Raw genomic sequence first — 27,563 nt, forward strand, 5'->3', positions numbered from 1 at the left:
TATTTTAAGAAATTTGATAAATTCTCTTAATTCCTGACTTTTAATTTAAGAAATAAAACACATTTCCTAGATCATCAAGCTAATTCTTTAAAATTACTTGTTATTAGATAAAGTTAATTTCAGGGTGCATATCAAAGTCCAGTTTAGGTTCTACCTGAAGTTAGAAGACTACACGGCAGAAAGCTTCACCAGAGGACTGCTGCATATATATATATATATATATATATATATATATATATATATATATATATATATATATATATATGCAGCAGTCCAGTCCAGTTGAGGTTCTACCCGAAGTTAGAAGATTACACACGGCAGAAAGCTTCACCAGAAGACTACGCCCGGCAGAAAGCTTCACCAGAGGACTGCTCACCAGTGGACTGCTGCATATATATATATATATATATATATATATATAAGTTTGACTTTGATAGAAGCCATGATATGATATGATGCATATATTTATATCATATCATGGCTTCTATCAAAGTCAAACTTGTCTTGCTCTGACGTTTGGTAATTTAATGTAGTGATATATATCATGTGCTGCTTCCTCTCACAAGGTTAAAGAATGAGCGAGAGACTTTGGTCAGCCAATGTCTCTTAAATCCATTTTCGAGAAATTTATCCATCACGTTCTCATAATTGCCCAGATCTCTGGGCCAATAATTGCCCACCGAGTCCTATTTACTATCACTGTATTGCTTTACTGATATTTGGATGAAAGTGTAAGATTTTGGGATTGCTCATCTCATCGATTAGAGAACAAGTCCTTTCTTACATTTTACCAGAAATTAATGTCCTGATAGCAGGATCCATGCACTTGGCATTTAAAAAATAAAAATAAAAATATCCACATCACAAAACATATATTTTAAAAAAGAAATGTCCTGAGGCTAATTTAGTCGGAAATATCACAATTCAAGAACGGGTAAACTTTAAAAGATTATTCTCACTCGAAGGCATCTTACTTTACATAAATTGATGGTTATAAATTATAACTTATAATTGCCCTATTTTATTTTATTTTTACAAAGAATATTATTAAGATATTCAGTTTAGAGCATGTTTGAAAGTTTTTAAAATATTTTTTATTTTTTAAAATTTATTTTTAATATCAACAAATTAAAATAATAAAACATATAAAAATTAATTTTTTTAAAAAAATAACCATAATAAATACAGGTTTTTTCAATGAAAAAATATCTCAACCATCAGGTTTGGTGTGAATGATTCCGCCATAGAGATTCTTATTAATTCATTTTCTTATTTCCTTTTCCATCTAAACCCTTCAAATTAGTATCAATCATATTAATATTAAATCAAGAAGCAATATTAAATTATCCACTGATTGAACGTTCTTTCGTATGAAGTTATAAACTACTTCCGCTACTACCAAACATATCTAAACCTGAAAAATGAAGTTTGGGAAAGAGTTCACAGCGCAAGCGGTGCCTGAATGGCAAGAAGCATACATGGACTACGATTTTCTCAAGACCCTTTTGAAAGAGATACAAAGATTCCGACTAAGAACCAAGCCACCTGCAACCAACCCAGGAGGCCTAAAAAGAAAGCTCACACTATATAGAGCTTTTAGTGGCCTGACACGACGGAATGGTACTAACTACACCCCTAGCCCTTCTTCTCCTGATCTTGAACTACATCCTATTTTGGTGAACTCTGTGAACCTCGATGGCTCTCAAAGCTATCGGACTGCATTTGTTATGCCTTTTGTCCCAGGAGGAGAATACGAGCTTGTGTTTTTCAGAAGGCTTGATGACGAGTTCAATAAAGTGGACAAGTTTTACAGGTCTAAAGTGGAGGAGGTATTGAAAGAGGCTGCGATGTTGAATGAGCAAATGGATGCTTTGATTGCTTTCAGGATAAAAGTGGAGAATCCCGCTGGGTGGTATGATAGAGTGGCAGATATGACTCGTCTTGCTTCAGACGTTGCAGCTTCTACTGCTGTATTGGCAGCTTCTTCTCCATCTGGAGCTAGAGAACGCAGTAAGTTCCTCTAATTAAATCACCCACAGGCCTACATATATTACCATTGCCTTCAAAAGCATTTTTAAAAGTCCAATCATCTTTCTTAAATGTTTTGCTAACTTCGTTAAAATCCTTCTCAATGAGCAGGAAGAGGACTACATTTAATGGATGCGATTGAGGAAGGCCAAAGCTTGCATGCGCAGTCAGGTGAATCAGACAATGATAAAGTGGAGAAGGAAAGCGATAATATTGACCAGAAGGAAGAAGAAGAAGAGAAGCCGAAGAGCATGGTCAGAAGTACCTTTAGGCCAGCTCCATTAGAAATACTAAACCGTGTGAAGATTAACAACACACTGGCGACACCTCGCTCGACCATCAAAAGCTTCCTTAAAGTTCCCCAACAAACAGAACTTAAATTTACAAGGGAAAATCTTAGAAAAGTTGAAGAACAACTCAAGGGTGCTTTTTTTGAATTTTACCAAAAGCTTCGCCTTCTTAAGAGTTACAGCTTCTTGAATACGTTGGCGTTTTCAAAAATTATGAAGAAGTATGATAAGGTATGTAAATCATCCCTTGGGAATTCAGATTCCTCTTATTCTCTACTTGTATTCTAATCCTCAGGAGAGTTTGATATGTTTTTTTCCCTAATTCGCTTTGCATAATTCTGTCAGATTACCACAAGGAATGCATCACAAGTTTACATGAAAATGGTGGATAACTCCTTCCTTGGAAGCTCTGATGAAGTGAGCATAGTTTCTGCTTCAAAATGTTCAACAAGACACTAATACATTCAATATATATGTTTTTAATCCTATACATTTTCGCTTGTTGAGGGTTCATTCTGTCGACCAATGCCTTATTTAACTTAAAATGTATATTCCATCATAGGTTACCAAGCTTATGGAAAGGGTTGAGGCAACATTCATTAAGCATTTCTCGAACTCAAATCGGAGTAACGGCATGCGCGTCTTAAGGCCAAAAGCGAAAAAAGAGAGACATAGAATAACATTTTACATGGGTATGTAAAATCATACTAGTTAATATTTGTGTTGCAACGTGATTCAACATCTTGGTGTAAAAAAAAGCTGCTTTGTTTAGATTTTAGATCTTTCAGGGCTGTTATTGATTAGTTGATAATTCTGAGAAAATTTACAGGTTTCTTTTCTGGCTGCACAGTAGCCCTGATAATTGCCCTTGTTTTAATCGTAAAAGCCCGCAAAATCATGAAAAAGCCAGGAAGGATCACATACATGCAAACAATGTTTCCTCTTTACAGGTAACACTACTTTTCTTTTAGCATAGGGTCTACAATTACTTTCTACTTCTCGTCGCTCATTTCTTTCAATATGAAAAACCTTATCCCAACCTTTCATGTGGCTATAATCCATTTGTTTGACAACCTATGCTCAACCTATTACAGTTTGTTTGGATTAATTGTTCTACACGTGCTCATGTATGCTGCTAATATATACTTCTGGAAGCGGTACCGAGTGAATTACTCCTTTATTTTTGGTTTCAAACGAGAAACCGAACTGGGCTACAGACAAGTTCTTCTTCTCGGTTTTGGTATTGCAGCACTAGCTTTATGCAGTGTGCACTTAAACCTTCACATGGAGATGGACCCTAAAACGAAAGAGTACGGAGAGTTTACAGAACTTCTCCCTCTGAATGTGTTGATAGTAAGATTCTTACAAATACTTTTTTTTTTAAGAAAAAGTTCTCTCTTGTTTTTCCTTCGACCTCCAATTTTTCATGCATAAACTGATATTTTGCTTTCCCTGTAGTTCCTCCTCATCATATTGCTCTGGCCATTCAACATGTTTTATTGCTCATCTCGCTTCTTCCTCCTCACGTGTATCTTTCACTGTATTGCTGCTCCTCTCTACAAGGTGGAAATTGGTGGCAGAAAATCACAAAAAGTGGATATGGAACTTAAATTTTTCGCTTACTAATTTTCTTGAATTTTTTTTTTCTCTGCAGGTAACGCTCCCTGATTTTTTCTTGGCAGACCAACTTACTAGCCAGGTTAGTTATCAGCCTAGGCTGTACTTCAACAGTTCAGAAACTTGTATTTCAGAAGTAATAAAAAACAACACTGTATGGATGTAGGTGCAATCCCTTAGAAGCCTGGAGTTCTACATTTGCTATTACGGTTGGGGGGACTATAAACACCGACGGAGCAATTGCAAAGAAAGTCCTGTTTTCACAACTTTCTCATTCATTGTTGCTGTGATTCCATACTTGTGTCGCCTTCTTCAGGTTTGCAAGTAGCTAGCCTAGTTGTCTGTGTGTCTAACCTGCCGAGCTTTTTAAAACTTTCAAACATGATTTCTTTTTATTGAAATGTGGAAGCGATCACCACCAATTGAAATTACATATCAACAAATTTTCCTCTTTGTTTCAGTGCCTCCGGCGCTTGTTTGAAGAGAAAGATCCGATGCAAGGATACAACGGATTGAAGTATTTTTTGACAGTAGTAGCTGTTTGTTTGAGGACAGCTTACAACATTAACAAAGGGGATAATTGGAAAGCAATAGCATGGGTTTTCTCATCCATTGCAGCAATCTTTGGCACATATTGGGATCTTGTTTTTGACTGGGGGCTTCTTCAGCGCCATTCTAAGAATAGATGGCTGAGAGACAAACTCCTTGTCCCTCACAAATCAGTATATTTTGGAGCCATGGTTAGTAGCAAAAGGAGGAACCAGAAAAAAATAATACCTACAGTTGATAAATCTTAACTTCCCATAAAATGTAAATCACTCCTAAAAGGAACATTCATTTGATTTACAGGTCTTGAATATATTGCTGAGATTTGCTTGGCTGCAAACAGTATTGAACTTCAGGCTTACTTCCTTGCACAAAGAAACAATGATTACCCTTATGGCCAGCCTCGAGATCATTCGCCGTGGCATGTGGAATTTCTTTAGGTAACAAAAATTTTAGTTTTGAGAAGTTCAAGATCCTTTAATTATCAAGAATCTCTTCAATTTTTTGTTGAACTGTCAGGTTGGAAAATGAACATTTGAACAACGTTGGAAAATATCGAGCATTCAAGTCTGTGCCTTTACCGTTCAACAATGTGGAAGATGACGACGACGATGAATAAGCTTTGCCACAACATTTGACAAAGCTGGAGGCAATAAAGAAATGATAGCCATTGCACATGTTTTTGACAATGTTAAAGGCAAGATTTTTTGAAAAAAAAAAACTAGTGGCAACAGAGGAATCTAGATTGTAAATTTTTGTATCGCACTATTATCTTTCTATTTTACTTCCAAGCAAGTCCAAAATTATAAAGCAACGCCGTCCATGTTTCTCCAAATGATATTTTTAGTCCTTTTTATCATTCTTGTCAGATACAAGGTTTTTTTTTTTTTTATGTTATCGCACTATTATATATATATATATATATATTTATAATGTAAGAGAACATTAAGTTCTTTGAGTAAAAGTCTTGACCCTTTCGTATCTTTGAAGATGATGCGAGGTTCATATAACTGGTTTGACCATTTGCCAAACAATGAACACACAGCAAATCTATGAGATCAGGTGCAATAACATCTTTCATGGGTAGAACTTGTGCAGATCATTGAAAAACTGCCACAGTAGTGTTTTAGAAGAAGAAGTTTCTGATAGAATTCGATTAGCGTAGCTGCTCTTCAACTTTCTTCAGATCCTCTATCTTGATGCTCAGCTCCTATTCTTTTGAATCCTTATAGACACCTTTTATGGTTGGTAGTCGAGATTTAAGAGAATCATTAATCTTCTCGCGTTCAAGGATTTTCAGAGGATCTTCTTTGTAGTCAATGAGGTTGTCCTTCTCTTGGTGAGCATTACCATAATTTGTGGCATTAATTTCATTTACTTCCGGACAATGAGTAGACTCTTCTTGGTCATAATCATTTCTTCTATCCATCTCAATGGTCGATTCCATATGCTCCCTTCCTGCATATTGGAACAAAATTTGAAGTCTGAACTTCTTAATTGGAGGAACCCATTGTAACTGCGATAAGATCAGAGAGATGCATCACCACTCTGTTCATAAGTAGATTTCTCTGGCTGAAAATCGTTACTCATCTCAACTCCGCATCCAACATCCATATCCTCCAATCCTGAAAATAATATTGCATATAATACTGAACTATAGTCCTTCACAGAACTGTAACCAAAATATCTTGCAGATTTGCATATAATACTGAACTATAGTCCTTCACAGAACTGTAACCAAAATATCTTGCAGATTTGAATTTACGGGGTGAGGTAGATCAAAAACTTCATACACTCAGCCAATAAAAAAACCCTTTGATTATAGCTTCTTCTACTTTTTAACCAACTTAAAACAGCTAAAATCATTCTTGGTCCATTTTTCTGATCTCTCCATGGTTTCTTGCTTCTTATTCAACATATAAAAGGCCATATTGATGCTTTGCAACTCAACTGACAAATCACACTTTTTATGTTCCCATACCTGAAGGTGTGTCTCTGCTTGGGCTACAGCTCTTCAAGGGGTTTGTGGTAACAACACCAGTATCACAACTTTTCTTCGCACAAGAGTCGTCAAAACCAGGGCTCTCCACCTTAATCCGCAAGGCAATAAAGGCATCCATTTGTTTATTCAGCAAAGATGCTTCATCTCATCCAACTTATCCTTGTAAAAAGTGTTAAACTTGTTAAGTTGTTCATCAAGTTTCTTAAAGAACTTAACCTCTAGTTCGCCTCCTTCTTCAGACTCCCTCAGGAACTGAGTCGTGTAAAACTTTCTACAACCATCTTGGGGCAACGCATTAACATCTATCACTTGGTCCTCAATATCTCCTTTACTGGAGAGATCGGTAGATTGCAGGTTTAGTCCACTGAAGGGTCTGTGCAAAGTTAATTTGTGGTGTAAGGATCTCAAAGGTGTTGAGGGTTGCCTGCTTTGCTTGTACAGCAAGATCTCTTCCAGTATTCTTTTTAAGACCATTATAATCCATCTAAGCAGCAGTCCACCTTTTGTTGCTTGAACTGCTTTCCGAACTTCATCTTTCCCTCATCTCTTCCAAATTCACCTTCACTATATATGCCTTTGTTGATTATTATTACTATCTGTATCCAAGAGATTAATACTGCATGTTTAGTTTCAGCAAAACAAAAGAATAGACTCTGAAGCTAACACATACACTAATTACTCAAAGGTAGCCAAAATGACTTCATGAAGACTATTTTAGTATAATTGATTACAATTACCTTCGTTTTTCCTTGAATAAACAAGACGACAAAAGCCAGAAGGAATTTTCAGAGACTCGGCAACCCGCATTGCCATTGAAGATTTCTTACTTGTGTCCGTCTCTCTCCCCTTCTTGCAGGGGTGGTGTCATCTTATAATGTGCCCTATGAAAGATGCACTCTGCTACCCTCCCTCCAGTTAGTTGCGCTAAAAAAAATAAAGAATCCGATGCTCCTAATACCAATGCACTCGTCTAGTTTTGAGCAATCAGACCCTTGATTTTGACGTTTGATTTGAAGCCTCTCACTTGATTGGTTGTAACGGAATTACGATGTATTGTTTCGGTGCGATGTAGTCTGATTTCAGCTAGTGGCGTCACACGAGCGTTTCGTGGATCGCTTGGGAGGTGAAACGTCTCTTGGGGTTGGAGGGAGAAAAAAGAGAATGCGGTGGTGCAGTCAGCATTTTATGATACTGAGAAATATTTGTCAGATTGAAATGTGGCTACTTTGCATGTTTTATGGACAGAATAATATTTTCTCCCTTTAATTTAATGTGTGCTACTGCTAGGTCGGTCAAATCTTGTACACATTTCTTGTGTTGTGTGTGCTAACCTAATCACCTGTTCATTGGTCGGAATGCCGACGGAGCTAACTAATTAACTTTGGTAAATATGGGAAACTTTCTAATTCCTTTTTCATCAACAACATTCAACTTAATGTATAGGCACAAACATGATGCAATAATCCAAATAATGAAGGCACAAACTAAACTGAAGACTGCTGTTCCTAAAAGAACAGAAATACAAGCAATGCACATGCATTACCCAGATTGTTCAATTATTTCGCTTACCATTCTTCCCCCTGTCTCCACTGCAACAGTAGAAGTGCGGTAGCTTAACTTGACCACAACTCCTGCAACCAAACAATCAATTGCAGAACATCATTTAAAAGGCACTGGTATATTCTGTACCCATAGGCAAATATTCAAGGAGCTGGAATCAAAAACAAATATAATCCTCAACTTTAGAAACAGTAATTATAAGATTTAACAATGGGTTTGAAATTGAATTACGGGTAACATACGAGATTCAAATGCACTTAAAAATATCAGATGGCAAAATGAATTCATTCACTCCCATGTACTCATTAGAAATGAGGAAAATATTTTCCGTTGATCAGGTTAGAAAATGAGAAAAATATATTATGAAACCATATTTTAGGTGAAACAAACAACGCTTTACTTGCAGGATGAGCAACTTGTATTGTGAATTCTTTAGTTCAATGTCTCTATAGAGGTTTATCTTTTAGGTTTTCATCATATAAAACTGTCAAATTTTTGCTTCCAATAATGATTTCCATAAATTGCCAACATCATTGACAAATCCTTACTTGCAGCGAATAATCACTGGTGTTGGTTTCAATGCCTTTGGCCCATTTCGTATACCTCTCTTATGGGGAGTAACCTGCATGATGAAAAAGAATTAAGAATCATCACTATAATTAAGAGGAAAAAAAAGGAAAAACCAATTCAATGAAACATTAAAAAAGAAAAGAAGATCACACAAGAATAGATTTCACTGTGTAGAACACCATATTCATGCATACGAGAAGCAATTACCATTCACCTGAAAATTAATGAATGTATAAGGAGTCGTGCATCAGCAGACCTCATAACTGGGGGGAAAAAAAACACTATGCAACATAAATTATCAAAAAAGCTTGGAAAAAAAAGCTCATGAAAGAAACTATACTGGCCAACACTGATTACTGAGAGCAAAACCCCCAATATAAAATGGACAATATCTGGTCAACCTTGTCACGCTCAAAATATGGAACCAAACTGATTATTGCATCAAAATCCCCCAAGAAAAAGCTCACTCCTGTCGCACTAAATATGACACCAAACAGTACAGAAATAAAGCAAGATAAACTACCATTATCTCCTCAGTACACCTTAAAATAAAAAAACCACATTTTCTCTGATAGTTTTATGTCTCATTTCAGTCAACAATACCTACTATGTAGCTGTGTACTGATGCTGTAATGCAGAAGGTTGACTTTTAGATGTATTGGGATCATCAAGTTCCAGTGGCTCTTACAAATTGTTGAAAACACGTAGTGGATTCTTCCACAATGTTATACATTGTGCTATGTGTTGTTTTACTTCTTATATAAGTTATAAATTTGGGCATTAGAACATCAGAAAGAGCATCATAAATAAACTGTACAACATAAAATTCAGTACTGAAACAAAATAATCTAAAACAGCAGCACCGAATTGAGAAAGATTTTAATCAGAAAGAGCATCATAAAACTAATGTTTCAAAATCTAATGATAAAAAAGAAATGATTCCTAGACTTTCAAGTCATATGGGCATCAATTATGAAACCCGAAACCCTACTTATAACAAAACTCATTACAAAAATTACAAACCCAGATTCTAAAATCAACAAACACAGATAAAAAAGTATAATCACAAAAATTTATAACGAAAAATAGCGATCAAATGCTTAATATTGAGAAACAGAAATAGAGTGAATAAATTTACCTTCCTTTTAGGAACAGCCATGAGTTCCATGGACCCACCAAACGAAAAACCCGGAAACGTGAACCCGAAATCGCTACTGTTGTTGCTTGTGTCCTGGTTTGCATCGAACTCGGGTAGGGTGAATTGTGGAGAGGCAATCGAGCTTTCTAAGGCTCCATCCAACGGCGGAGCCATGGCTACGACATGGGTCCACTTCCTGATTCCTAACCTACACCCATTGTTTGCTTCAGCAGCACATTTTAACATTCCCAGTCTTAACGCCATTGTTGCCCTAAAGCACAGGGATGAAAACCTTTCAGTTCTGTTAGTGCAAACTCTTTAAAAAGAGAGCGACGTCGACTTATTAAAAGCTATACGGTGTCGTTTTCATTTTTATTTTTTTTATTTCCCTTTTGATTTCAGGATATGTTAGTTTTCATAGCATTATTGTAAATATTATTAAACCCGGTATCGTACGGCAGGTGTATCTGTAATTAGATAGACTTGGTTTAAGGTGAGTTTTATAAAAAATAAAAAATAAGTCAAGAGTTATAGAAAATAAATAAATAAAGAGTGATGGATGTAATATTACCAGGTTAAAAATTTAAATTAATCTGAAATCTTGTTGATCCAAAATTAATTAGATTAAAACCTGTTAATTTTTGAATTGGTGGGAAAAATGGTGGTCTGCGTTGGTTGTGGGAGGAGGAGGAAGAAATTTGCAGAAGGGAGAGAGAAGAAGAACGATGGTTGTTCCAGGCATGTGAGTGGTGGAGCTGCCGTCACTGGTCTGGCGTGAGGCGAATGAAGATGTTGGTGGAAGAAATGATGGTCCGAGTCGGGTGTGACGGGAGGAAGAAAAAGCTTGCAGAGGAGAAAGAGAGAGGAGTTCGTGGTGGTGTTATTGTTCATCGTGATGGGATGGGTTGGAGGAGAAAGTTGGGTTGTTATTATTCACGGTGGTGCTGAGATGGTGTGGCTGAGATCATGGTTGAGAGAGAAAATGAAATGAGAGAGACGACAGAAAAGAGAAAAGAGAAAAACCGGGGAGGAAGACTAGTTTTTTTGCCAATTTTGAACCCAATTTTATTCATCCTCAGGCCATGAAATCCATCATATTTATAGAAGCGGGAAGAGTGTAGTCTTGTCTTCACTGGGAAAAAACTAAACTTCGGCCCTTGATTCAGCTGGAAAGGATTTCAGCTGTAGGTTTAAAGTAGGCATGGTAAAATGTTAAATCTAGCAGTTAAAGGTTGCCTCAGTTGATCACTTTAGGTCGGCGCCACATCCGTTGTGGTGTCAGTTAGCCGGTGAAGACCATATCGCGGTGTATAGGGATGTCATGTGATCAATTTCGTGCAAAGATTACCAAATTTGATGAATAATAGAGGCATTAAATGTACCTGCAAAGTAGATGACCTGATCAGTTTTTTCTGGTAAAAGAAGAAGGCAATGAACAGTAATCAGACGACGTGTCGTCTCGTTCTTTTTTTTTTAATTGAAAAACGGCGTCGTTTTGCCTTGAATTAGGAATTTTAGTCATAGTTCAATTTGGTCCTTTGTATTTTGATTTTATTCAATTAACCATAAACTTTGGATTTAATGCAATTTAGCCCCTGTTGAATTACAATATCATCCCTAAATTTGCATGCCTTTTTCAAATTGGTTCTTGGTCTTGAATTTATGCAATTTGACCCTTATTTGACTATTAAACTTTTAATTTCTACAATTTCACCCCCGATTTCAATCAATTAAATCCCTATAGTTTAACACCTTTTGCAAAATGATCTTTGGCTGCGACAGTTTTCAATTTGACGCCAAAACTTTATTTTTCTTGCGATTTTACTCCTGATTTCAATAAATTGACTTGGTAAAAATTAAATTTGATTTTTTAAAATTCTATTCTTCTCAATTAAGCCCAAATTGGGCTCCCAAACTTAATTTTTCACCAATTAAGCCCCTAATAAAATTAATTTGACCCATTTAAAGTATAATTAAGTCCTTATACCTAATTAAATCCTTCAATTGGACCCAAATTAATTCTCAAACATAATTAAATTTAATTTGACCCATGATTAAATCAAATTGGCTTATTAAAAATTTAATTATGTCCTTGGACTTAATTTTTATGAAAATTCATCCAGTAATCATTTAATTTGACCTTGAATTTGTATTTTTTTTCTTTATTATTGGGTATAATGGGGTACAATTAGGCTTCAAATTTCCTTTAAAATTGCAGCTTGTATTTTTGAAATCTTTTTCGGTCTGCTTTCTCCGCGTTGCCAGTCTTTATTTTATTTTTTATTTTGAAAAAGAAAAGTGAATTTAGGTCATAACCCAGAAATGGGTTATGACATGAGGGTGGGAAAAGAATACTAATCAGAATCTTGATGACTTGTTTTTTTATTATTACTAGATTGTTAGTCTGCGCGACATCACAAGCCGGACCAAATTTCTTTTAACCTGAAAAAAAAAAGAGATGATTATATTTAAAAAAATAAAAGAAATTTAATAATTAAGTTAATTTTGATTAATTTGGTAGGAAAATAAAAAATAAGGCAGCAACAACAAAAAATAAATGAATAAAAAAATTGTCCTGGACAAAGCTGGGTTAACATGCGAAATTTGTGATCTAGCATGAGATATGTTAAGATTATGTGTCTATTGTGTGTCCTAAATCATAAGGTTGAGATAACTCAATAAAAAAAATGATGATAAATAAAGAAAAAACTAAAAAATTAAGAGAAAAATATAGATCAAGATATTTAAAAGCGCAACACGGGTCATTTACCCGATTGTGTTTAATAAATTTATTTATTAAAATTAATTTTTAATAGAAATTAACAGACACATAAAATTTATTGAATAAAATAAAAGAAAAACAATATTATGTAAGGTTGCACACATTAAAAATATCATAAAAATAAATATTTTTAATTTTTAAAAATAAATTTAATCTATATGAAATATATTAAAAAAATACATATGAATCATATTAACCTCATCAAAAATTAAAGACACCCAATATAATTAAAAAATAATCAATGTTTAAAAAAAAAAAAATAATCCAAATAAATGACATATGAGGGGTAGTAATTAAAAAAACAAACTTAAAAAATATTTCAAAAGAAGACATAAAAAATGTATTAATTGGAAGAAAAAAGAAGTGTCAAGAAAGGAAAAGCTGAGGCACGTGGGCTTTGAAGCCCGGGCCTACGTGTTTGAGCATGTTATTTTTTTATTTTTAATTTCATCCATTAATATTTTATTTTATTATATTCTATTTTTATGTCACATTTAACTATCTTTTTTTAATAATTTTTTTTATATTTTGCTTTATTTTTTAAATTAATTTTTAATTTTAATTTTATTATTTAACATAAAATTAGGTTAAAAGAGAGGTTTAGAATAGGTGAGCCGGTCCCAGAAATACCTTAACCTATGTAACGAATATGTGCTCGAATTTGGATCATGACAGTAACCAAGGAAAAACTATGAATAAAGCTTAAGTTGCTCCACAACGATATTCTCGAGCATAATGAAACTAACATAAACAGGTGTCAGCAAACATTAGTCCTCAGCCATTACAAGCTCCGTTGCCTTTAGTGATGCAGATAACTGATGGATGATTTATTCAAACTTAACTCGGTGACCTTGTTAAATGCCCAATATAAGACGGGACTGTTAATACACTGCTTTTCTATACTAAAGCCAGTCACATAACATGGATCACATAATAACGAACATCCAATGTGCTTATATAACCAGTTACCTCTTCAATGGTGGATCGGAATGATATCCAGAAAAGAGCATATTTGAAAGCATGTACGAGTGATTTTAAACGGTCAGGTGTGAGTCTGCTACAACTAGATGATAATCTACTTCAGATAGATTATATGAATAACCTAACAAATACATTTATGGACTAGTGGGATAGGTCTAAGTCTAAGAAAAGATTTGATCACGTCAAACCAGAATAACAACTCAAAAGAATCATAACTTTTGATTCGATCGTTGGATCGCGCTTAAATTTTTAGAAGAGTTTTTGAAAGGCGGTTTTCTAAGAGTAGCAAAGAAATAGCTGCTTTGACAATTAGATTTTTAGATTTTGAAAATCTCGTTTCGAAACTCCAATTTTGACAGTTTTTTTTATTTTTCTTGTTATTTTTAGATTTTATGCTTTTTATGTAATCTTGGATTCTTATTTTTGTTTTTTAATTTGAGGTTTCTTGTCTATTTAAAACTTTATAAACGTTTAGAAGAAAGAATATATTATTGTTATTCTATAAAAAAAATAAAACCTGGGAACTTAAAGTTAACATCAGCTACCCTTTTCCTTCATTAAAATTCTGGTATTTCTCCTTTGTTTTGCTGTCTTCAATTTCCGCTTGCTTCAATCTCTGACCACTCTGCATATGAGCTCCTCATTAGAACGGCTTACTGGCACTTCAAGATGGCCCCATATAGTGTTTCTGTAAATAGATTCCAATAGGAAAGCATCGGTACCCCCAAGCGTTACCAGCCTCAGATATGGAAGCAACGCTGGTGGAAGAGGATTGCCCGAAACAATGTCGAAGTCTGCAGTCTCACCCAGACCATTTGTCTCGGCAATATCCAGCTTGTCACCGAAAAAGGGGTCTGACTCAGATATCCGAAGTGTCAAGGTATACATATTGCGGTCTGACTTTGCTTCAATGAATCCCCATAGTCCATAGCCAACCCAGCATTGCTCATGTTTAAATCATACTGCATAAGAGCCTGGTGAACAGTGATAATCGATAACAATATTGACAGGATCATATTTCAATCATATGATTAGAAGGTCTTTTTCCTAGAAAAACCTAGGAGTTGTGGGTCCCTGGTGTTTATGAGGAGACTTGTTTAGCTAATTCCTGATGCATGTTTAACTATTTCCACAGTCCTAAAACCATCCAATTCTGTTTAACCCCACTTCCCAACATATACATAGATGTAGATGCATGCTTTAATGTTTTGCCAGGATGCCTTCAGAAAATACACATTCCGATTCATTGCAAGCTGATTATTCATATAATTTGATCAGTGTATCTAAAACCTTTCTAAAGACACAATTCTCAAAGCATGAGTGGAAAAAATTGTTGGAGTACTTCACCTGCTCACCAGCCTTGACTGAAATGGGGGACCGCAAAGAAAATATGAGATCTCTGGAAAAAAGACCTGCTCCTTTAATCTCTTAAGCACCGTGTCAGGGCTGTGGTTGATCCGATCCAAGAGCCAGGTTTGCAGAAAATTACATTTGAAGAGGAAGTCATAACAAAATTCGCCACAAAATTGTTGAAATTGGATTCATTTTTTTATCTTTTATCGGCGATCAATATAGCCTGTATATAAAGGATTTTTTTTTTTATATAATCATCGAGAGTATATTAATAAGGCCATAAAGCTAATAGTCAAAAGAGAAATACAAGGGATATGAGAAAATAAAAAACTGATTTACTACAGCAAACAACAAAAAAACTGCCTAAGATTTCTTATTACACCACAATTTGATGCCATCAGAAGATCTTAAGAGATCATTTCCTGTATAAGTGAAGTTTGAATCTTGAGTATGCAACCAAATAGCAACCCGATGAAGGATGGTGGAGAAACAATCAAACAAGTTTATAGTTCCCCCCTCAAAAACAATTTTGTTCCTCAGCAACCAAATACCCCAAATAGTACTACTTGAAATTAGTCTCCAAGCTGATTTTTGGAATTTGTCATGTACCATTTCGGGCCACTGCAGAAGCAGCGAGTCAAGTGTTCTCGGTAAACAACATTGGATACCCCACCAATCCAAAAATTTCATTCAAACACTCCTACAAAAGTTACAATGTATAAAAAGATGCTCTGAGGTTTCCAAATCTGAGCTGCAAAAGACACATGAAGCTTGTGTGGCAGACAAAACAGTCCGTTGATGAAGAAAAGCTCTTGTACTAACTTTGTCCTGTACTGCCAACCAGAGAAATACCTGAACTTTCGGAGGGGCCCCTTTAATCCAAACATTTGCTTCGAAAACTCTATCATTCGCAGAGGAGGTATTATTAATTAGGGTGCAACAGGATTTAACTGAGAAGCTTCCATCAGAATTTCTAGACTGATTATTTGCTTCACTATTTTCCTGTGATGACTGGAATTTGTGTACCACATAGCTTTAATATGCTACAGTGAAGGTTCTAATTTCTACTTGCTAATCTAAAAAACAGGCTTCAACCTCAAGAATCACATGCCAGAAATTCAATTATTTTCCATTTGTTGATCTCTTTGTTATTTAAAGCAAAATCGTAACTAGCACTCAACATTACTACCGATAAGTATTATGTACTCTGTTTGCTTTAACTTGACGTGGAAAATTGACTTGAAGAAAGAAGAGAAAGAGCTTACCAGGGGGATCAAAACAAGGTTTTGGCCACGGATACGTGAAGACGACCGTGATCTGAGAATCCCAAACGCCAGAAAGAAATCATCCAATGTTACAGGGAAAGGAAGGAGTTGCTTACGAGGGACTAGGATTTGTTCTTCTACTTTCAGAAATTCACGCTGCAAATAGCTTTTTCACCCAATGCTGTGCTCAACAGTTGGGTTCCTGCAATTGAAATCAAGAAATTACAACGATGAATGACGAAGGCAAAAGATCAGCGAATCCAAAATAACAGATCTAGCATTAGAAATCATAAAATAGTTATACAAGCATAACAAAATGTAATGATCACTATGATAAGGACATTAAATTCTTGCTATATAGAAGGATCTAATTTTACACAGAATACTACACAGTTGAATTTGCAACACATTATGCATCAAATAACTCTATCCATTTACATATGCATGATTAAGATGAAGCTTACCAAACTAACAATAAGAAGTCTCACGTTTTATTCCAAAAACTATAATTATCAACCTTTAAAGACTAATGCAGCATGCAACACTAATTCAATAGTAGAATTAGACTACGGTGTGTTTGGAATTATGGTAATAGTTGTTTTTTAAAGTATTTTTTATTTATAAATATATTAAAATAATAACTTTTTATTTTTTAAAATTTATTTTTTTAATTAATATATCAAAATAATTTAAAAATATAAATTTTAATCAATCTCATTTAAGCCGCACTCCCAAATAAAAATTAAAAATATATTTGTTTTTGTGATGCTTCTGCTTTCACGGCAGTCAAAAAAAAAAAAAAAACAACTTGTTTAGTTTCGTTTGAAACATAAGTTTGTACTTGTAGGACCCATAGTTTTTTGTGGTTGGACCACAGGTTAGCAAAGGAAAGCTGCTTTTTACTGAGTTGTAAACTCAAATTTTTCTTCCCCGCCAACCACTCTCGTTACAAAAGACCTGTTGGTTTCGAGACTTCCCAAAATACCTCTATCCTCTCGACCTTCACTCTATTATTTGGTCATCCTCGTCCTCCTCTCATCTTCTTCCCCCCCAATATGTCCACATGGCGTCCCTCAAACAGGTTTCCTAAATCTTCCATCCACTACATGTTTTATGTCAAAGCATCTTTGCAGTCTCTGTAGAAGAAAAAACCCAAGATAGAATTTAAACAACAAAAACTCATCATCTTCCAAGATCCGTCACAGCAAAACATCAGATCTGTTAATTTCTCATCATCTTCTCCTCTGTCTTCACAGTCAAATGTCATACACTTGAATATATTAAATTTCAGTGCAAATGAATATATAAATTAGCGTTCTTTCTAGTAATTTAACATGCAATAGCAACTTCAATCATTGTTTTATATACACTCATAACTTGTTTTGAGTTGAAAAGAATTTTCAATCACAATTTTTTAATCAAATATCTATATAAAATAAATCACAGGTAAATCAAATTTATTTTTTAAAACCTCAATCACGAAAGCTACATGAAAACAAACATACTCTAAATACAATATACTAATGCCACGACCACACTGACCTTGAAGTTCAGCAAGCTCCTCTTCTGACCTGCACTGGAATCCATTTAAAACATATTTTATAATTCCTAAACTCTCAATCGAAGAACCACTCAAGTAAAAAAAAAAACCAAACCAAACCATACTGATCACCAAAATAAAGAGGAATTGGTACTCTCAGGAAGCACTTCCAAATAAGGCCTCCAGGTACGTAGAATCCTCATTTAACTTCTCTCTTGTCAAGAACAGAGCCACGGATACCCAAGGCTTCGCTCCGCTGCACACATTCCTTATTTCAGAAGCAGAAACTACATCCAGGTTTATCCACAGCTTCTTTGGTATCTCCAAAACCACTTCATTCCTTGAAATATCTCTTTGCGCTACCAGTCCTAGGCCTTGAGGCACCACACCAGGCTTTGCAGGAGTCTTGGATGATACCACACCAAGATCACTGAGCCACTGCCAGAATGTTTGCACTACTGGTGCCGCTGCAGCGCTGCTGGTGGTGTTGGTGACTGAAAAGAGGTTATGTAGAGTGGTTTCTTGAAGTGAAGAGATGGATTCTTGGTGAAAGAAGGGAATTAAGTTCTTGAAGGGTTTTGAAGGAGAGAGTGAAGTGTGTAGCCATTAGGACAGTTGAGAGTACTTCAGTTAATGAGATAACGAGAAAAACAGAGTTTGATGCTGATTTTTTATTTTATAGCTTGTGGTTGCTAATAGTTAAGGGTTCGAAACGGAGTGTCGTTTGCCTACTTGAGAGACGTCTCAGTATACGAATATATTTTTTAAGTAATTTTTTTTTAAAGAATGGTAATGGATATTCTCAAACTAAGATTTCGAACTATTTTAAGAACATAACTTTCACATTCACTGGTGCATGCATGGACTGTGTATTGGTGCATATGTGTGGAGTATAAAAAAATCGAATTTATAAATAAAGTGTATATATTATATATGCAAAAAATAAAGTATTAAATAATTATGAAATACTAAAAATATGAAATTTATATTTTTATGCATGAATGATAAATGACATCCCCACTGCAAATTAAAGCTTGGGTGACAAATAAATATATTAGAATGAAATTGATGAAAAGGAATAAATTAACCATAGAATAAATGGAAGAAACTTAGGAAAGAGGAATAAGAAAAGAAACAAATGGAGATTGGAGAGCAATTAAAGAAAATGAATGAATGATGCAGCATTCTATGCAATGGAATCCTTATAAATCTCGACACTTTGGTTGGCATTTATCACTGATACATGGAAAGAACAAAAAATTAAGTGCACTGCATGCACCATGGATTAGGGACCATAAACGTTGGCGTACTAATACTTAGGGTCCAGGAGTGGTCGTGAACCTGTTTGAAAAATTTTATGGATAATTAATAATATTTTATTAGTTATTTTCTTGATTTAAAAAAAAATTATGACGCATTAAAAATAATAAAAATATCATTATTTAGGATATTTTCTTGAATAATTGTATTTATTTTTTTTAATGGATTCATAAGTAATTATTAAGATGTCATTAGTTACTCTTTTAGTACCATAAAATTTATTGATTTTATTATGTTTTGTCTCTATTGGGATATATTTTTAAGTAACTTTATAAATTCTCTAATTCCTAACATTTAATTTAAGAAATAAAACACATTTTCTAGATCATCAAGCTAATTCTTTAAATTTACTTGTTATTAGATAAAGTTGATTTTAGGGTGCATTTCAAAGTCCAGTTTAGGTCCTTCCGAAGTTAGAAGACTACACACGGCAGACAGCTTCAGCAGAGGACTGCTTTGAGTACGTGATCAGTCTTAGCCACACACACACACACACACACACACACACACACACACATATCATATCATGCCTTCTGTCAGAAGATAAACACAAAATCTTAGGATAGCTGAACAAGATAAACTTGTCTTGCTCTAACATAATAAATTCATTTTCGAGAAATTTATCCATCACGTTCTCATAATTGCCCAGATCTCTGGGCCAATAATTGCCCACCGAGTCCTATTTACTATCACTGTATTGCTTTACTGAGAGTTAGAGATGGAAGTGTAAGATTTCGGGATTGCTCCTCATCGATGAGAGAACAAGTCCTTTCTTCTTCTTTCTTTTTTTTTTCTTTTATTAACATGGGTATCTGGTGCGTTTATGTGCACCTTAACTAATTTTACGGGCCCTAAAATTAATGATCATATAAGCTTTCAGTGGCCCTAAAAGGACTCGAACTCGTAATTATTGAGAAGTAAACTCAAAATCTAACCAGTTGAGCTACCTCTCAGAATTAACAAGTACTTACTTACATCTTACAAGAGATGTCCTGATAACAGGATCCACTTAGCATTTTTCTAAGAAAAGAAATATTCACGTCACAAAATATATAATCATATATATCACGATAGTAATCTCAATTGATCAAGTCCTGAGTTTGTTTTCTAGAAATTATTAGTTTGAGTCTCATAAACCTCAAGCTAGTAGAGACTTATATATATAGAAATATATATCCCGACGTCGGCATGGGAGTATTCTAAATTAGGTGTGACAGTGTCTGATGTGCTCCTCCACTATCCCTAGGCAGCGCCATACTTGACCGGAGAAAGAGCAGTATTCAAGGAACTACTACTTGTTCGTTCACAAGTCCGTCCATAGGCAATTTTTAAATGTGCCCATCCCAACACGCATAACATTTAACACCAAAGCAACTCAAATTTTCAAACTTACTTTTGCAAAGTTAGCAAGGAAACATCTTCTTTCCCCCCACCCCCCTTTTTTTAGTCTCGCCGAGGAAAGATATCTTTTCGTGACTTTTCCTTCTTGTTGTACCCAGCTAGCTAACCAGGAAACGCCAGGGACTATCTACTACCAACTCCTCTTTTTCTCGTCAATTAGATAATATAATCTTCCTTTATTGATAAAAAGGTTTCTATCTGATGTGTATTAGATTACCTTCTGTGCTTGACTATGTGGTATAAGATGGTGACATATTCGTGTTTTGTACTTGCAGTGGAAGGCATAGGCTATATATATCACATTCTTTGACAGTAAATATTATATATTTATTTATTTAGGAGTATCCCATCATGTTTTATAATATTGAAGTGAACGTTTTTCTTTTCCATGGTAATTACGTAAAGATGTAAATATATAAATTTAGACCTTTAACCTAATGAAGGAGTACTCTATAAAGAACTCATCGAGTACCATTCCATCAACTTGATGTTGTCATTACTCTTTTGTAATTAATTATGTGGTAGAAGTTGGTAACGTTCTTGTTACCTGTAAGTTGATGTTATGATTCTATAGAATTATACTGTTCTTAGTTTTTCATGTGAGAAGAAGATAACATATTATCTCGAGTTAAAAGGCGGTGAAGTTTGGTTTAGAAGGATAAAGAACATCAGATTTGGTGTGCATTATTACACCATAGAGATTCTTATTAATTCATTTTCTTATTACACCAAATTAATATCTATCATATGGATTCTTCTTACAGAACCAAAGGGCTGGCTACTACCAAACATATCTAAAACCTGAAAAATGAAGTTTGGGAAAGAGTTCACAGCGCAAGCGGTGCCTGAATGGCACGAAGCATACATGGACTACGATTTTCTCAAGACCCTTTTGAAAGAGATACAAAGTTTCCAAATAAGAGCCAACCCACCTGCAACCAGCCCAGGAGGCCTAAAAAGAAAGCTCACACTATATAGAGCTTTTAGTGGCCTGACACGACGGAATAGTACTAACTACACCCCTGTGAGCCCTTCTTCTCCTGATCTTGAACTACAACCTATTTTGGTGAATTCTGTGAACCTCGATGGCTCTCAAAGCTATCAGACTACATTTCTTATGCCTACTGTCCGAGGTGGAGAATACGAGCTTGTGTTTTTCAGAAGGCTTGATGACGAGTTCAATAAAGTGGACAAGTTTTACAGGTCTAAAGTGGAGGAGGTATTGAAAGAGGCTGCGATGTTGAATAAGCAAATGGATGCTTTGATTGCTTTCAGGATAAAAGTGGAGAATCCCGCTGGTTGGTCTGATAGAGTGGCAGATATGACTCGTCTTGCTTCAGACATTGCAGCTTCTACTGCTGCATTGGCAGCTTCTTCTCCATCTGGAGCTAGAGAACGCAGTAAGTTCCTCTAATTAAATCAGCCACATGCATACAAATATTACCATTGCATTCAAAAGCATTATTAAAAGTCCAATAATCATCTTTCTTAAATGTTTTGCTAACTTCGTTAAAATCCTTCTCAATGTGCAGGAAGAGGACTTCATTTAATGTATGCGATTGAGGAAGGGCAAAGCTTGCATGAGCAGTCAGATGAATCAGACCATGACAAAATGGAGAAGCAAAGCGATAATAGTGACCAGAAGGAAGAAGAAGAAGAAGAAGAAGAAGAGAAGCCGAAGAGCATGGTCAGAACCTTTAGGCCAGCTTCATTAGAAATACTAAACCGTGCGAAGATTAACAACACACTGGCGACACCGCGCTCGACCATCAAAAACTTCCTTAAAGTTCCCCAACAAACAGAACTTAAATTTACAAGGGAAAATCTTAGAAAAGTTGAAGAACAACTCAAGGGTGCTTTTTTTGAATTTTACCAAAAGCTTCGCCTTCTTAAGAGTTACAGCTTCTTGAATACATTGGCGTTTTCAAAAATTATGAAGAAGTATGATAAGGTATGTAAAATATCATCACTCGGGAATTCAGATTCCTCTTCTATACTTGTATTTTAATCCTCAGGAGAGTTTGATAAGTTTTTTTCCCCAATTCGCTTTGCATAATTCTGTCAGATTACCACAAGGGATGCATCACAAGTTTACATGAAAATGGTGGATAACTCCTTCCTTGGAAGCTCTGATGAAGTGAGCATAGTTTCTGTTTCATAATGTTCAACAAGACACTAATACATTCAATATTTATGTTTTTAGTCCTATACATTTTTATTTAACTTAAAATGTATATTCCATCATAGGTTACCAAGCTTATGGAAAGGGTTGAGGCAACATTTATTAAGCATTTCTTGAACTCAAATCGGAGTAAAGGCATGAGCGTCTTAAGACCAAAAGCGAAAAAAGAGAGACATAGAATAACATTTTACATGGGTACGTAAAATACCAGTTAATATTTGTGTTGCAACGTGATTCAAGCATCTTGGTGTAAAAAAAGCTGCTTTGTTTAGATTTTAGATCTTTCAAGGTTGCTATTGATTAGTTGATAATTCTGAGAAAATTTACAGGTTTTTTTTCTGGCTGCACAATAGCCCTGCTAATTGCCCTTGTTTTAATCGTAAAAACCCGCAAAATCATGAATAACCCAGGAAGGATCACATACATGCAAACAATGTTTCCTCTTTACAGGTAACACTACATTTCTTTTAGCATAGGGTCTACAATTACTTTCTACTTCTCTTCGCTCATTTCTTTCAACATGAAAAACCTTATCCCCAACCTTTCACGTGGCTCTAATCCATTTGTTTGACAATCTATTGCAGTTTGTTTGGCTTAATTGTTCTACACGTGCTCATCTATGCTGCTAATATATACTTCTGGAGGCGGTACCGAGTGAATTACTCCTTCATTTTTGGTTTCAAACGAGAAACCGAACTGGGCTACAGACAAGTTCTTCTTCTAGGTTTTGGTATTGCGGTACTAGCATTATGCAGTGTGCACTTAAACCTTGACATGGAGATGGACCCTAAAACGAAAGATTACGAAGCGTTTACAGAACTTCTCCCTCTGAATGTGTTGATAGTAAGATTCTTACAAATACTTATTTAAAATAAAATAAAAAAGTTCTCTCTTGTTTTTCCTTCGACCTCCAATTTTTCATGCATAAACTGATATTTTGCTTTCCCTGCAGTTCCTCCTCATCATATTGCTCTGGCCATTCAACATTTTTTATCGCTCATCTCGCTTCTTCCTCCTCACGTGTATCTTTCACTGTATTGCTGCTCCTCTCTACAAGGTGGAAATTGGTGGCAGAAAATCACAAAATGCAGATATGGAACTTAAATTTTCCGCTTACTAATTTTCTTGTAAATATTTTTTCCTCTGCAGGTAACACTCCCTGATTTCTTCTTGGCAGACCAACTAACTAGCCAGGTTAGTTATCAGCCTAGGCTGTACTTCAACAGTTCAAAAACTTGTATTTCAGAAGTAATAAAAAAACATCACTGTATTGATGTAGGTGCAATCCCTTAGAAGCCTGGAGTTCTACATTTGCTATTACGCTTGGGGGGACTATAAACACAGACGGAACAATTGCAAAGAAAGCCCTGTTTTCATAACTTTCTCATTCATTGTTGCTGTGATTCCATACTGGTCTCGCCTTCTTCAGGTTTGCAAGTAGCTAGCCTAGTTGTCGGCGTGTCTAACCTGCCGAGCTTTTTAAAACTTTCAAACATGATTTCTTTATCGAAATGTGGAAGCGATCACCTCCAATTGAAATCACATATCAACAAATTTTCCTCTTTGTTTCAGTGCCTCCGGCGCTTGTTTGAAGAGAAAGATCCGATGCAAGGATACAACGGATTGAAGTATTTTTTGACAGTAGTAGCTGTTTGTATGAGGATAGCTTACAACATTAACAAAGGGGATGGTTGGAGAGCAACAGCATGGGTTTTCTCATCCATTGCAGCAATCATTGGCACATATTGGGATCTTGTTTTTGACTGGGGGCTTCTTCAGCGCCATTCTAAGAATAGATGGCTGAGAGACAAACTCCTTGTCCCTCACAAATCAGTATATTTTGGAGCCATGGTTAGTAGCAAAAGGAGGAACCAGAAAAAAATATACCTACAGTTGATAAATCTTAACTTCCCATAAAACTAAATCACTCCTAAAAGGAACGTTCATTTGATTTACAGGTCTTGAATATATTGCTGAGATTTGCTTGGCTGCAAACAGTATTGAACTTCAGGGTTACTTCCTTGCACAAAGAAACAATGATGACCCTTGTGGCCAGCCTCGAGATCATTCGCCGTGGCATGTGGAATTTCTTTAGGTAACAAAAATTTTAGTTTTGAGAAGTTCAAGATCCTTAATTATCAAGGATCTCTTCAATTTTTTGTTGTGCTGTCAGGTTGGAAAATGAACATTTGAACAACGTTGGAAAATATCGAGCATTCAAGTCTGTGCCTTTACCTTTCAACAATGTGGAAGATGATGACCACGGTGACTAAGCTTTGCCACAACATTTAACAAAGCTGGAGACAATAAAGAAATGAGAGCCATTGCACATGTTTTTGACAATGGAAAAGGCAAGATTTTTTGACAAAAAAAAAAAACTAGTGGCAACAGAGGAATCTAGATTCTAAATTTTTGTATCGCACTTTTATCTTTCTATTTTACTTCTAAGCAAGTCCAAAATTATAAAGCAACGCCGTCCATGTTTCTCCAAATGATATTTTAGTCCTTTTTATCATACTTGTCAGATACACCAAGTGTCTGAAACTAGTTCAAGATTCTAAGTTATTTCATGGGTAGAATTGTAATCAATGAGGTTGTCCTTCTCTTGGTGAGCATTACCATAATTTGTGGTATTAATTTCATTTACTTCCGGACAATGAGTAGACTCTTCTTGGTCATAATCATTTCTTCTATCCATCTCAATGGTCGATTCCATATGCTCCCTTCCTGCATATTGGAACAAAATTTGAAATCTGAACTTCTTAATTGGAGGAACCCATTGTAACTGCGATCAGATCAGAGAGATGCATCACCACTCTGTTCATAAGTAGATTTCTCTGGCTGAAAATCGTTACTCATCTCAACTCCGCGTCCAACATCCATATCCTCCAATCCTGAAAATAATATTGCATATAATACAGAGCTATAGTCCTTCGCAGAATTAAAACCAAAATATCTTGCAGATTTGAATTTACGGGGTGAGGAAAATCAAAAACTTCATAAACTCGGCCAATAAAAAAATCCTTCGATTATAGCTTCTTCTACTTTGTAACCAACTTAAAACAGCTACAACCATTCTTGGTCCATTTTTCTGATCTCTCCATGGTTTCTTGCTTCTTATTCAACATATAAAAGGCCATATTGATGCTTTGCAACTCAGCTGACAAATCACACTTTTTATGTTCCCATACCTGAAGCCTGAAGGTGTGTCTCTGCTTGGGCTACAGCTCTTCAAGGGGTTTGTGGTAACAACACCAGTATCACAACTTTTCTTCGCACAAGAGTCGTCAAAACCAGGGCTCTCCACCTTAATACGCAAGGCAATAAAAGCATCCATTTGTTTATTCAGCAAAGATGCTTCATGCTTCATCTCGTCCAACTTATCCTTGTAAAAAGTGTTAAACTTGTTAAGTTGTTCATCAAGTTTCTTAAAGAACTTAACCTCTAGTTCGCCTCCTTCTTCAGACTCCCTCAGGAACTGAGTCGTGTAAAACTTTCTACAGCCATCTTGGGGCAGCGAATTAACATCTATCACTTGGTCCTCAATATCTCCTTTACTGGAGAGATTGGTAGATTGCAGGTTTAGTCCACTGGAGTCTGAAGGGTCTGTGCAAAGTTAATTTGTGCAGTATGGATCTCAAATGTGTTGAAGGTTGCCTGCTTTGCTTGTACTGCAAGATCTCTCCCATTATTCTTTTTAAGACCATTATAATCCATGTAAGCACCAGTCCACTTTTGTTGCTTGAACTGCTTTCCGAACATCATCTTTCCCTCATCTCTTCCAGATTCACCTTCACTATATATGCCTTTGTTGATTATTATTACTATCTGTATCCAAGAGATTAATACTGCATGTTTAGTTTCTGCAAAACAAAAGAATAGACTCTGGGATTATCTTTTAGCATTAATTAGGAAGGCTAAAAATAAAGCAAACACTTACATTAATTACTCAAAGGTAGCCAAAATAACTTCATGAAGACTATTTTAGTATAATTGATTATAATTACCTTCGTTTTTCTTTGAATAAACGAGACGACAAAGCCAGAAGGAATTTTCAGAGACTCGGCAACCCACATTGCCATTGAAGATTTCTTACTTGTGTACGTCTCTCTCCCCTTCTTCTTGAGTGGTGTTAGGAGGGAGTTTTTATTTTATTTAATATTTCATATTGAAATGATAATAAATTACTAATAAATATTAAAAAAAATGTAAGTAATTGTTTGAGAATGTGGTTGTGGTTGGTTTTTAAAGTATTTTTTATTTAAAAATATATTAAAATAATATTTTTTTATTTATTAAAAATCATTTTTAAATGAAGGTGGGTTTGAATGGGCGATCAATGGGAGTTTAGGAGAGTTCAACCCTTCAATGAATGGCTGCAAGTGGGGTTTCCTACTCAGCAAATTTCTCTTCCTTGAACCAATATTCAAAATCGTAATTCATGCCCTGTGCAAATTTTATTTGAGTGTGGGAAAAGAATACTAATCCGAATCTTGATGACTCGTTTCTTAATTATTACTAGATTATTGTTCCGCACGATATCATGGATCAGACTATTTTTTTTTAATTTAAAAAAAAATTAAAGAAAAAGATGATTATATTTAAAAAAAAAAGAGAAATTTTAATAATTAAGTTAAATTTTGATTAATTCGAAAGTAATATAAAAAATAAGAAAGTAACAGCAAAAAATAAATTAAATTTTTTTTGTCATAGATAGAGCTGGGTTAACATGCAAAATTTATGACCTGAATATAAAATATGTTTAAATTACATGTCTATTGTGCGTCTTAAATCATGAAATTGAGATAACTCAATAAAAAATAACGATAAATAAAGACAAAACTAAAAAGATTAAGGGAAAAAAAAATATAGATCAAGATATTTAAAAGCGTAACACGGGTCATTTACCAAACCGTGTTTAATGAATTTATTTATTAAAATTAATTTTTAATAGAAATCAACAGACACATAAACTTTACTGAATAAAA

General features: G+C 35.1%; 3 protein-coding genes across 7 annotated transcripts in view; 1 reads left to right on the forward strand and 2 right to left on the reverse strand.

Annotated features, from left to right (window-relative positions):
* The first annotated feature begins 1,328 nt into the window (after positions 1-1,328).
* Positions 1,329-27,563, forward strand: part of LOC18102643 (phosphate transporter PHO1 homolog 3) — a 59,623-nt gene continuing 33,388 nt past the window's right edge. The window contains exons 1-12 of one of the 5 annotated variants that reach the window (XM_024610232.2): positions 1,329-2,010; positions 2,140-2,549; positions 2,664-2,735; positions 2,881-3,010; positions 3,148-3,268; positions 3,413-3,671; positions 3,777-3,881; positions 3,973-4,017; positions 4,102-4,251; positions 4,397-4,675; positions 4,785-4,921; positions 5,001-5,337. In XM_024610232.2, coding sequence (XP_024466000.1) covers positions 1,422-2,010; positions 2,140-2,549; positions 2,664-2,735; positions 2,881-3,010; positions 3,148-3,268; positions 3,413-3,671; positions 3,777-3,881; positions 3,973-4,017; positions 4,102-4,251; positions 4,397-4,675; positions 4,785-4,921; positions 5,001-5,100 — 2,397 coding nt within the window. In that variant the 5' untranslated portion in view covers positions 1,329-1,421 and the 3' untranslated portion in view covers positions 5,101-5,337. Of the gene's footprint in view, positions 2,011-2,139; positions 2,550-2,663; positions 2,736-2,880; positions 3,011-3,147; positions 3,269-3,412; positions 3,672-3,776; positions 3,882-3,972; positions 4,018-4,101; positions 4,252-4,396; positions 4,676-4,784; positions 4,922-5,000; positions 5,338-21,031; positions 21,794-21,925; positions 22,345-22,458; positions 22,531-22,640; positions 22,771-22,904; positions 23,026-23,159; positions 23,419-23,527; positions 23,633-23,724; positions 23,770-23,854; positions 24,005-24,147; positions 24,427-24,533; positions 24,671-24,748; positions 25,233-27,563 lie in introns of those variants that run through there. The other 4 variants (XM_024610230.2, XM_052456523.1, XM_052456522.1 and 1 more) reach the window with 4 other exon arrangements.
* Positions 7,873-10,072, reverse strand: LOC7481559 (uncharacterized). The gene is made up of 3 exons (XM_002316076.4): positions 9,752-10,072; positions 8,592-8,665; positions 7,873-8,114 (listed from the first exon to the last, which is right to left on the reverse strand). The coding sequence occupies exons 1-3, from the start codon at positions 10,013-10,015 to the stop codon at positions 8,036-8,038; spliced, it is 417 nt and encodes a 138-aa protein (XP_002316112.1). The 5' UTR covers positions 10,016-10,072; the 3' UTR covers positions 7,873-8,035.
* On the reverse strand, positions 25,555-26,694 carry LOC112328908 (uncharacterized). The gene is made up of 2 exons (XM_052456526.1): positions 26,583-26,694; positions 25,555-26,403 (listed from the first exon to the last, which is right to left on the reverse strand). The coding sequence occupies exons 1-2, from the start codon at positions 26,655-26,657 to the stop codon at positions 26,158-26,160; spliced, it is 321 nt and encodes a 106-aa protein (XP_052312486.1). The 5' UTR covers positions 26,658-26,694; the 3' UTR covers positions 25,555-26,157.

The sequence above is a fragment of the Populus trichocarpa genome, chromosome 10 (assembly GCF_000002775.5).
Source record: "Populus trichocarpa isolate Nisqually-1 chromosome 10, P.trichocarpa_v4.1, whole genome shotgun sequence".
NCBI lineage: Eukaryota > Viridiplantae > Streptophyta > Magnoliopsida > Malpighiales > Salicaceae > Populus > Populus trichocarpa.

Excerpts from the sequence above, each read along its gene's own strand:
- LOC7481559 (XM_002316076.4), bottom strand. The coding sequence starts at position 10,015 with ATGGCGTTAAGACTGGGAATGTTAAAATGTGCTGCTGAAGCAAACAAT. Across the intron at positions 8,666-9,751 it reads TGGCTGTTCCTAAAAGGAAG|GTTACTCCCCATAAGAGAGG; the intron begins GTAAATTTATTC and ends TTCATCATGCAG. Across the intron at positions 8,115-8,591 it reads CCAGTGATTATTCGCTGCAA|GAGTTGTGGTCAAGTTAAGC; the intron begins GTAAGGATTTGT and ends GTTTGGTTGCAG.
- LOC112328908 (XM_052456526.1), bottom strand. The coding sequence starts at position 26,657 with ATGGCAATGTGGGTTGCCGAGTCTCTGAAAATTCCTTCTGGCTTTGTC. Across the intron at positions 26,404-26,582 it reads TTATTCAAAGAAAAACGAAG|ATAGTAATAATAATCAACAA; the intron begins GTAATTATAATC and ends TCTTGGATACAG.